This window comes from Lagenorhynchus albirostris, chromosome 17 (genome assembly GCF_949774975.1).
Source record: "Lagenorhynchus albirostris chromosome 17, mLagAlb1.1, whole genome shotgun sequence".
Lineage (NCBI taxonomy): Eukaryota > Metazoa > Chordata > Mammalia > Artiodactyla > Delphinidae > Lagenorhynchus > Lagenorhynchus albirostris.
Window position 1 is genome coordinate 80,782,246 of NC_083111.1, and position 10,802 is coordinate 80,793,047.

Sequence of the window (10,802 nt, forward strand, 5' to 3'; positions counted from 1 at the left end):
CCCCGTGTGGCAGCCTCCTCCTCCTTCTGCCCCCGCAAGTTTGCTGACCGCACCCCTGGCTTCCAGGTGGGGGGTGAAGGGTCTTCTCCGGAGTTTGGCACCAGGAGGCACTCTCCTCCCTGGCTCCAGCTGGCCCAGCTCAGATCACCCTCCCCTCTCCGGAGGCGGATGTCCCTGACCCCCCACCTCTTGATTCAAATCCCAGCCACACGGCCGGCCTGCTGTGGGATATCCCGAGGACTCGGGATGGTCCGCGCCCTGTGCGTCCCCGCCCGTCTGTCCGACCGCAGTGGCCCGTGTGTCTGATCCGGCCTTTCCACTCCCTGCCCCGGGTGCCGGGTGCCGAGGGCACAGAGTGGGCTCTGAGGGAGGGGAGAGGCATGCCCCCTTGGCAACTCCTCCCAAGGCCCGGCTCCCTGGTGGCCACCGGGGGGGGCGCGCTGGTCCTCGGAATATTCCCGTCGCAGCAGGAGCTACGGTCGGATCTCAGCCCACGGGAGCGCGGAGCGGGAGAGACCTGCCGCGGGCAGAGGGTGTTGCTCAAGGTCACCTGGTAGGACAAGGTGGGACCCGGGCGAGCCTGGGCAGGCGGGGCTTGGCCGTGAGAGGTGGGGGAAGGGCTGGCAGGGTGGGCGGGGCGGCCCTGCAGGGAGGGGTTCCACCGCGTGGTCTCAGGCAGGCTGGTGGCTGCCTGGTGAAGAGCTACGGCCTCGCATCACTGCTCCACTGACAAACTTCTGCCAGCGCGCCTACTCAGGCCTCCCCCAGGAGGGCCCTCCTTGTCTGGGGCTGCAGAGGAGGTGTCTGGGGAGGGTCGTGTCCCCTCCGGGGGTGAAGGGTGATGGTGCCCCTCCAGGCATCATGCACGCTGCCGAGACTGGCCCTGGGTGACAAACCCTGGGACTCGGGGGCCGGTGTGTGTGGATGGCTCCTCCCCACCTCCTCTACTCCCGGAACTAGCACAGACATGACCACGCTGGTTTGCAACCATTTATTCCGGTGCAGGGCTTTGGGTAGAAAAATAAACGGAAACCAAACAGAACGAATATGAAGCCTGAAGGGAGCCGAATGCCTCCTGTCCCCCCTCCTCCCCTCGCTGCTCAGGGAGGGGCGTCCTCTTGTGCTGGGGGAGGGGCGGCTCCAAGCCAGCAGCTCTTCGTGCCGCACCACCGCCCTGCCCTAGACCTTCCAGGGGAGCCCCCAGCCAGGGTGTCTGAGCCCCCATCCTGGCCAGGGAGAGGAGGGGGTGGGGCCCCGGTCCCGAGGGTCACAGGCTGGCGGCCCAGGTGAGGGCGTGGAGGCCCAGGGTCAGCGCCAGGCCGAGGGGGGCGCTGGTGAGCAGGGCGCGGGCGGGCGCAGCGCTCTGCAGACTCTCGTTGCACAGGTCGCCCGTGCAGCACAGGGTGGCCGAGGCCCCTCTGCTGACTTGGCCCTGCAGGTTGTGCGTGGGCGTGCACGACTCCGCGCAGTCCTTCTCCACCAGGTTCCCAGATAGGGGCTCCACTGGGGACGGGCGGGCGAGGTCAGGCCAGGCACCACCTCCGACCTCCAGGGCCTCCCAAGTACCAGTTCCCAGCTTCCATCGCCACCGTGACCGGTCAGTCACCGAGATCACTCCCACCATCCTCCCCAGGGATGATCCTCCAAGCCCTGGGGCACCGGGACAGAGCCCTGGAGTGTCCTGCAGGGGCCCCTTTCCCCTCCCCCAGATCGCTCACCCTTGGTCACCGTCTTGCAGAAGTTGGAGTTGACTGAGCAGCTCTGAGGTTTCTCACAGTTGGTGGAGCTTGTGCATACGTGACACTGGAGAGCCTGGGCTGGGGACGAGGGTGTAGGGGTTTCAGCAGGCCCCGGGGAGACCTCCCAGGGAGACAGGGATGCCTGGGTTTATTGCCAGAAGAGACTCCTGGACAGAGCCCTCTGTCACCCCTGCCCTAGGCCAGTTGCCTCTGAGGCCCCTGGGCCCCGCCAGGGTTCAGGTCTTGCACACAGCCTCAGGAGGCAGGAGGTGACAGTCCCTGTCTGCTGGGGCCCTGGCAGCCCACCCGGAGGAGCTGTCCAGTGCCGGGCATCCCTAGAGGACCAGTGAGGAGGTGGCCAGTATGGGGCGCACTGAAAACCCTTCCCCAGGGGCATCAGAGGCTCTGGGATTTGCTAATAGTGGCTCACAGGACCTGGCTGCAGTCCCCACCCTGGGGGCTGTCTCCTGGTGGGGAGCCCACGGTGAGGACCTGAGGCTGCGTTGGGGTCCCGGAGGCTGTCAGGTTGGCCATGCTGAGCCTGCGGGGGGGAGGGGGAAGGGTGACCCAGGAGGGCCCTGGGCCCTGGAGAGGGGGATCAGGGGCTGAACCCTGAGTATCTGTCTTTCCCCAGGAGAGGCATCTGAAGACAACTCCCAGCATCGCTCCCTCTTAGAACGTCTGATTCTTGGGGTTGATTTTCTGATTCTGAAATATTGTTAAGTCTGTGATCCCACAAAATTAAGATGCGGGGTTCGCTTTGTTCTAGGGTTCACAACCCCAAGGTTCTCCGTGCCTAGAGGTGAGCAACTCCAGGCTTCCAGGGTCCGGCTCCCCACTGCCCCCAGCCCCCAGCCAGCCCCTCACCTGGCCCAGAAGCCACAGCCAGGGCAACAAGGAACAGCAGGGCTGTCTTCATCTCGGGTGTTCCCGGGGCAGTGGGAGCCCCTCCTCTCCGGAGGCCTTATAGCTGGGACCGGTGCTGGTGGGAGGGAGGGGCGGGGACATGCCCCTTCCGGCCTGGCCCACGCCCTCCAGCGAGGCACACCCCTGCCCTGCCAGCTGGAGGGATCTCTGCCCGCGCTCCACCACCACCCCCCACCACCCCCCACCGCCTGCCCTTCTCTGGGCTGTGGACAGAGGCCTCAGCTGGCTCTGCAGCCTGCCTCTTCTCTGTCCTCTGCCCAGCTCTGGTTACTTTGTCTTTGACCTTCCGCTTTGTCTCTGACTTCCACCCTCAGATAAGGTCACAGAGTCCCAAGCCTGTGTGGTTGCCCTGGGGGTGCCCAGTGCTGTGCTCGGGGCCGAGGGGCGTGGTGCAGGAGGAGGTTCAGGCCCTGCCTTCTTGGGCTCCCGGGGGCTCTGGGTTGCTAGGTTGACCCCCAGGGGTCCTGGGGAAAAGACCCTAGGGAAGTGAAGTGTTCACTAAGATGTCTGGACCTCGGGAGAAGGAGAAAGGAGCTCTCGGGGCAGGGACGTGGATGCCAGATGTGCCTGTGGAGAGGTGAGCACCAACTGGGTGAGGGATGTGAAGTCCAGCGGGGCCTGGGGCTTCGGAGGAGGGGCAGGGGCTGGATGCTGGGGAGGGGGTGGTGTGGAGGCAAAGACTCAACCCCCCGTCGTCTCCACCGCCCCTGCCTCCCATCTTTCCAGGCCCAGGCCCCCTCCTCGCCAAGTGCTCCCTCCGCCATGTTCCAGCCCGGCCCTCCTCCAGCAGCTGCCTGTGTCCTGCCTTGTGACAATTGCTCTCCGTGTCTGCTTTGGTCCTGAAAGGCAGTGTGCTCTTCCAGGCCAGGCCTAGGGCCCCTCCCGGTGCGGGGTTCGGCTGGGGGCTGCCGGGCAGATCCCGCCGCACCTTCCCCCTCCAGCACTGCTCACAGGAAGGACTCGGGCCTCTGCGCGTAGGCTCCCCCTTCCCTTGTCCCTCTCCCCACAGGTTTCCCTGTCTGCTTGCTGGCCCTGGGACCCCACTACTTCTCCAATGTGCCCGGCAGACCCTGCTAGGAGGTGCGGGTGGGACCCGCAGAGGCAGGCTGTGATGACGCTGAGTGGGGCCGGGGCACCGATGGAGGTCGGCCCTGGGCCGCTGCCAGCAGCCGAACCTGCCGGTGGACATCCCCCTGAGGGTCTGGTGGGGCAGCGCCTGCTGTGGGGATCTGGGCCAGCCTAAGGCTCTTTGGAGCAGAGGCTCAGGACGGTCAGGTCTGGGCTACAGACCCCTGGCCTTTCCTCCTGGCAGGCCCCCAGGCAAGCTGGCTTCTGAGCTGGGCCTCACCTCCTCCCTGCCGAGTCGGGGGTGCATATCGTGATGCTGGGGGTCCAAAGAGGTGTGCCCAGCCTGAAGCAGTCACTGGACCTGCAAGACCTGCACGATGGTGGAGGGGTGGTGCTGCGGTGCCTTCCAGGATCCTGGGGGGCACGGGGGGGGGGCAGGCAGGAGCCCCCGAGGCAACCCCGCATCAGCCACCTGAGCCCGCAAAGGCTGCCTGGCCTACTGGCTGGTCCCTGGGGCTTGTTTAAGGCAGCTGGGGTCTGGATTGACAAGGCAGGTGACGTGGGGGTCCCTGGGCCCTGATCCAGAGAGGGAAAGTCACCCTGAGCTCTGAGGCCTCCCTCGGAGTGGAAGGAGGGTGCCCAGGAGGCCCTGGGAAGCAGGGCACAGGGCTCAGTGACAGGGTGGCAACTAGCGAGGGGTGGCAGATGGCAGGTGGGGAGTGGTGACTACTTGGCCAAGGGTCATGGAAGCTGCTGGAAAAATAGGTCTGGCGGATTGGATTTCCTGTCGGGCCCGGTGGTGCTGCAGGATCCAGGGATGTCGGGCCAGCTGGGAGTGGAGGTCTGGGCGTGAGGGAGCTGGGCAGCGGGGTCCCTGCATGTGGGGCTGGAGGGGGCCCTGTACCCCCGATCCACCTCCGTGAGGCACCTCAGGCTTTTACGTGGCTGTGTGCCCTGGTGGCAGGGCTAGACACTGGAGCAGAGGCAGCAGCTGGTCCTGTTCTGTGGGAAGGAGGCCTTTGCCCCAGCAGGGCTGCCCACGAGGACGCGAGCTGCCTCTCCTGGGGCTTCCTAGCAGAAACATCAACCCCAGATACACTTTACTTGTGGGAGAAAGTGGGTGATTCCATGACTGGGGCTCTCAGAGAACTGGGAGTTACCAGGACGGTGCAGTCGGGGAGGGCTTCCTGCAGGCAGTGCTCTGGCCACCACGGTCTTAGAGGCCGGGTTCAGGGGAGAGAGGAGCCCTGAAGCTCGTCCCCTACCAACCCCTTTCACCAGTGAGGAAATAAGGGCCAGAGAGGGCCGGGCTGGCGCCAGGTCATCCAGGAGTGGGGCAGAGACTGGCTTGTTTCTGTCACCACTGACCCCTCCTTCCCTCCGCCCTCACATGCTGGAGAGAGCAGCTGCTTTCCAGAACCCGAGCCCTCCTATCAGCCTGGGTCCCTAGACCTGACTGTACCAGCAGGCGTGACGCCCAGGAGAGGCCTTGGAGGGAATACTACCCCCTACACCCACCCCCAGCCCTGCCTGCTCCCTGAACTCAGCTGGCCAGGAAGCCAGACGCCAGGACAAGCCCAGGCCTCTGCCTGCAGCTGAGGTTCTCCTGCCCGGGCCCTCTCCCTGCACCTTGCCTTCCTGCCCGCTCCCCCTCGTCTCAGCCTGGGCATGGGAGAGGGGCAGGGCCACTGGGGTTACACAGAGCAGGAGTGTGGGGCATGGGAGAGGGGCAGGGCCACTGGGGTTACACAGAGCAGGAGTGTGGGGCATGGGAGAGGGGCAGGGCCACTGGGGTTACACAGAGCAGGAGTGTGGGGCATGGGAGAGGGGCAGGGCCACTGGGGTTACACAGAGCAGGAGTGTGGGGCATGGGAGAGGGGCAGGGCCACTGGGGTTACACAGAGCAGGAGTGTGGGGCATGGGAGAGGGGCAGGGCCACTGGGGTTACACAGAGCAGGAGTGTGGGGCATGGGAGAGGGGCAGGGCCACTGGGGTTACACAGAGCAGGAGTGTGGGGCATGGGAGAGGGGCAGGGCCACTGGGGTTACACAGAGCAGGAGTGTGGGGCATGGGAGAGGGGCAGGGCCACTGGGGTTACACAGAGCAGGAGTGTGGGGCATGGGAGAGGGGCAGGGCCACTGGGGTTACACAGAGCAGGAGTGTGGGGCATGGGAGAGGGGCAGGGCCACTGGGGTTACACAGAGCAGGAGTGTGGGGCATGGGAGAGGGGCAGGGCCACTGGGGTTACACAGAGCAGGAGTGTGGGGCATGGGAGAGGGGCAGGGCCACTGGGGTTACACAGAGCAGGAGTGTGGGGCATGGGAGAGGGGCAGGGCCACTGGGGTTACACAGAGCAGGAGTGTGGGGCATGGGAGAGGGGCAGGGCCACGAGCAGGAGTGTGGCCCAGAGAGGGGCAGGGCCACGAGCAGAGTGTGGCCCAGAGAGGGAAGCGCCTGGCCCAGCGTGGCACAGCAGGCACTCCAGGCCTTCCAAAAGGCCCCCAGGCCTGCCCTCCAAACCTCAGGCCAGGACAGGCTTCTTCAGCTCAGGCCACCATAAGGGCAGCCCCAGCCCCGGCCATACCCCCAAACCTCCCTCCACCTCGAGGCACCCCATTTACCCCCTCCTTCATTCCTTCAACAGAGTTTTAGAAGGACTCAGCACGTACCAGGCACAGAGGGTGCAATGGAGACTGAACGAGGAGAGACAGGTCCAGGCTTCAGGGCCCCCTGACTAGCTGGGGAGACGTCGAGGGGGTGGACACGTGATGCTCTGTGTGTACCCCACGTGAGCATGATTATCAGGGAGGCCGAGGGACCCAGGGGGGCTCTCCCCGGGGTGGAGTGGGGAAGGGCATCCCGGCAAGGCAGCCAGGGTCTGGCTCAGGGGCCGTGCATGGCCTTGGGGGTCATGCTCCCTTTCTGTCTCTCTCTCCTTCCCCAGCTGGAGTGAGGTGACTTCCCCTGAGTCAGGCAGCGGAGTGATGCAGGGTTTCCCTTGGGCTTGCTCTGTTCCTGTAAGTCACACACCTGCAGCATACGGGGCCTCCCTCAGCTGACATACAGAGGGCAGGGCCTTGCCCAGGGTCACCCAGTCAGTGAGTGGGAGCCAGAGCTGGGCCTGGCCCCCCAGCATGGGGCTCTGACCCTCACCCTGGCCTCTCCACTCATCCTTCCTGGTGCAGGAGAGTTGCCCTTACACCCAGGGCCGCGGGCCTAGATGTAGGTCTCTCTCACCAACTGCCCAGGGCCTGGCGTGGCCCCATCCATCCTAGATCATCCCCTGGGGCCCTGGCCACCAGCTGCCCTGCTCCAGAGACACCTTCTCCCCATCGCTGGGCGAGGCTTCTGGGTGCAGTTAATATCCTTGGGCTGGGCCGGGGGCTGGGGTCCAAGGCCGGCTCTGCCCCTCTGCGCTGGCCTCTCACACATGCGGGGCCCCTCTTTCCTGCTCGGCCAGACGGAAAATCCAGGGAGTAGCTACATGGGCAGCGTTTCCCTGCCTGGAAGCACAGCCTGCTGCCCATGGGCAGCCCTTCCCTGCCTGGAAGCACAGCCTGCTGCCAGGAGTGGCTGGGCAGGAGCCCTAGGGCCAAGGGAGACCAATCCCCCTGAGAGAGGCCTCACGGGAGCCCTGCTCACAGCAGCTCCTAGGGCCAGCACTGGGCACCTCTCCACGGAGCCCCACACGGGCCCTGACCGTCAGCTTCTCTGGCTGTGTCTCTGAGAGGACACTGGGACTTGGGGATCTGGGTGATGAGGGCGAAGCCCTCAGGTGTGAGCTGCGTCCTTCCGTGAAGGCATGGGTATAGGTTCTGGGGTAGTGACCACAGGGCCCTTCTCACTTTCCACCCTCACTTCTCTGTCCTCACTTGCTCCCAACACCTACCCACCCATCCACTCATCTATCCATCATGCACGCATGCAGCCATCCATCCATCTATCCATGTGTCCATCCACCCATCCATTATCCATCCATCCACCCTCCCCATCCGTATATCCACTCATCTACCTATCCATCCATGTATCCACCCTTCCTTTTATCCACGCATTCATCCATCTTCCATCCGTCTATCAATCTATCCATCTGTCCATCCATCCATTCAACCATCCACCATCTACCCATCTACTCATTCCACTTACATGTCCTCTAGGAAATAATTACAGTGATGTTTCTCTATCTCCTCTCTCCTCTCTCCTCTTCCCTTCCTCATTTATACACACACCTACCCCTGACAAGAGAAAACAGTAATTCTCAAAGACCACGGAATGAAACCTGGTGGGACTCTGAGAGCCTTAGGTCTGCAGGTGGTTGGCAGGCAGCTCTGGAACTTGCAACACCTGACATGCAGACACTCCCTTTTTATTTAAGATTATGTTAACTGGGGAGGAGAAGGGCTTTGGGAGGACATCACTGATCCTAACCCTTAAGAGGGGAATAAATATCTAATATAAATCATGCGCTCCGTATCTGTCCGTCTTTGGCACTAGTACCTCTTACACAGGGCAGTGGAAATTCCTTTCCTTGGCAACCCTCCACCCCTGTCACTTTGTCCCCTGCCCCTTGGGAACAGGAAATGACCCCTTTTTGGGTGCTGCCACTCTTTAAGCCCCACTAAAATATGGCCAGGACAACCTAGAATTTAACAAAAAGGTTTTTTGGAAACAGCTGATGAAACTCTGGAATTGGGACTATGTGTCGGGGAAGTCTTCAGTCTGCAGTGAGACCCCGATTTCAGACGTGGACAGCCTCTCTGCAGACCCTGCATTTTGCAGACACGGTTCCCAGGCACAGGGCGATGGGAGCCAGCAGGGCGGCGTCTGCAGCAGCCATGTGGCCTGGGAGCTAGTGGCACTCTGTCCTCACGGGGCCGGGCGTCTGCTCCTCCAGGCTTCAGGCGGCTGTTGAGCTTGGGGTCTGGAACAGCCCAGCTCCAACGCTTTCTGCTCAGCTTGGTGGCCTCAGGGACCCGGCTCTGGCACCAGTCCTGGTCCAGGAGTTTGCATATTGTTGCAGCCCTCTCTGGGTGTGGGTACAGCCCTGGGGCAGGGAGGTGGGTCCCAGTCTGGGCCTGCCAGGAGCTCATGACTACAATCCCAGGGGCTCAGGGGATCAGAGGGTTTGTGCCGTCATAACTTTGGATGTTATGTAAGAAGGGAGCAGGGGCAGCCTCCCTGGCTGGAGGAAAGGTGACTCACAGAGGCCCAGGAGCCCCCAGGGATGTGCCCAGAACAGAGGAAGCAGCTCTGACTGCGAAGCCCAGGGCACACGGAGGGCCTGGTGCTCCAGGACCCCTGCTGGCTGGCGGTCTGGGCTTCTAGCCCAGAAGACTGCAGAGTCACCCCTGCTCCCAAGCCCTCTGAGCTCCAGCTGCCTCCCTGCACTCCCACCCCACCCTCCCTCAGGGATTTCAGAAATAACAGGTCGAAGCCTGAGCCTTCCACAGACGGCCCCACCCCCGCGCCCCCTAAATGCTCCTCCCTAAACCAGCAGCAGAAGCGGGGGCTCCAGGGTCAGAGCCAGCCTCCCTGCCCCGCTGCCCGAGAGCCCTGCTCTGCTGGCTCGTCAGGTGCCCACCCTCAGTCTTCCCGCCGGGGGTCCTCTTGAAGTCCCTCCAGCCCTTCCCTACCTCCGGGCCTTTGCACCTGCCGTCCGGCTGCCCGCCTGTGGTCAGGATCACAGCCACAACCTCGCCCTCTGAGAGGCCAGTGAGCCCTGCAGCACCCGACCTCCTCCCAAGTCCCCGTCAGAACTTGCGGGCCCACCTTTGCTTGTCGGTTTGCGGGCTACGGCCCCCAGGTCTGCTGTGTCACCATGGTGTCTGTGTCCACGTGACCTCTGAGTGTCTGTTGATTTAATGACTGGGGCGCACCTGTAGGTGGGCATAGAGAGAACTCAGGCTTGGGTGCAGACCACCACTCCCCCACCAGGAGCTGGGGGGCCGGGAAAGGGTCCGGAAGGCTCTTCGTGCCTCAGTTTGCTCATCTGTAGTGAGGGAGAGTGAGTGCCTTCATCTGGAAACAGCCCCCTTGCCCCACCCCTACTTCTGAACACAGAAGCTCTTGGAGGAGGTGGCCATGAGTCGTCATGTGGCGTCCAACGTGGCTCTCCGTTGGGACTTGTAGGGGTGGGGCCTGCCCCAGAGGGAAGGTTGGTCAGAGAAGAGAGGCAAGAAAGGAAATTTCCACTTTCCTTAAGAGAAGAAGCCCCAAGCTTCTAAGGCTGGGTGGAGGGGTCCAACCCTGAGCTCCACCTTTCCTGCTGGGATGGCTGCCCCATACGTGCCCCATAAACACCTCTTCCTGGGCCTCTGGGCCTGGCTGTGCTGGGGGCTGGGAGGGCCCCCAAGGGAATCCTGACACCCTTATTGCAAGGCAGGGCACCCTCAGCCTATCTTGTCCCCCAGACATAGCCCAAGGTGCAGACAGCGGGCAGGAGTCCCACAGGAGGGCAGGCCCCCTCCCACTGGCTTGAAACCTCTGCTGCCCTGCACTTCTCGGGACTGCTGTGCTCCCCGACGGAACGGCCACCACTGCCCTGTCACAGGAGCAGGGGACCAACAGTGGCTGGGCACACAGGCTCTGGGGCCAGAGAGGTGGCTGCCGGGAACAGGAAGGGCCTTCCTCCCTCTGGGGCAGGTAGACGGGCTCCTGAGGAAGGGCCCTGGGCAGACGTGTGGAGGAGCAAAACCTCTGGAGAGCCGGGGGCCTTGGGCCCTGGGCGGAGACTCAGAGCTCCGGGCGCCTGGCGTGCCCTGATCGGGGATGTAGGATGGGCAGGGGTGGACACAGAGCTGAGCACCCCTGCCGGGGTACACTGAGGCCCCGAGGGGCTACCCGGGGGGTGCCGTGTCAGCCCCCAGCGTGGGATTTGCTGAAAGCATGTTTCTGCCTCTCTGGCCCAGGGGGTTTGGGACAGAAGTTGGCTTCTTAGAGAAGAGGGAAGTGCTGCGTCCCCACCTGAGCATGTGCCTTGCTGAGGACCCCCCCATAAAGCGCCGTCTGCCCCTCCAAGGCACAGCGGGGCCCCCAAGACCGAGGACGAGCAAACTCACCAGACCCCACGCC

The 10,802-nt window shown here is 63.6% G+C and overlaps 1 protein-coding gene and 1 long non-coding RNA gene across 2 annotated transcripts; one reads left to right on the forward strand and one right to left on the reverse strand.

Moving 5' to 3' along the window:
• Nucleotides 1–977: 977 nt before the first annotated feature.
• LY6D (lymphocyte antigen 6 family member D) lies at nucleotides 978–2,754 on the reverse strand. The gene is made up of 3 exons (XM_060127266.1): nucleotides 2,607–2,754; nucleotides 1,719–1,817; nucleotides 978–1,503 (listed from the first exon to the last, which is right to left on the reverse strand). Exons 1-3 carry the CDS (start codon nucleotides 2,656–2,658, stop codon nucleotides 1,268–1,270), a joined length of 387 nt encoding a protein of 128 aa, XP_059983249.1. The 5' UTR covers nucleotides 2,659–2,754; the 3' UTR covers nucleotides 978–1,267.
• LOC132507747 (uncharacterized) lies at nucleotides 2,389–8,193 on the forward strand. Its single transcript, XR_009536292.1, has 5 exons — nucleotides 2,389–3,243; nucleotides 3,393–5,334; nucleotides 6,379–6,445; nucleotides 6,679–6,751; nucleotides 7,975–8,193. It is a non-coding gene; the product is annotated as an uncharacterized LOC132507747 (long non-coding RNA).
• Nucleotides 8,194–10,802: the final 2,609 nt, after the last annotated feature.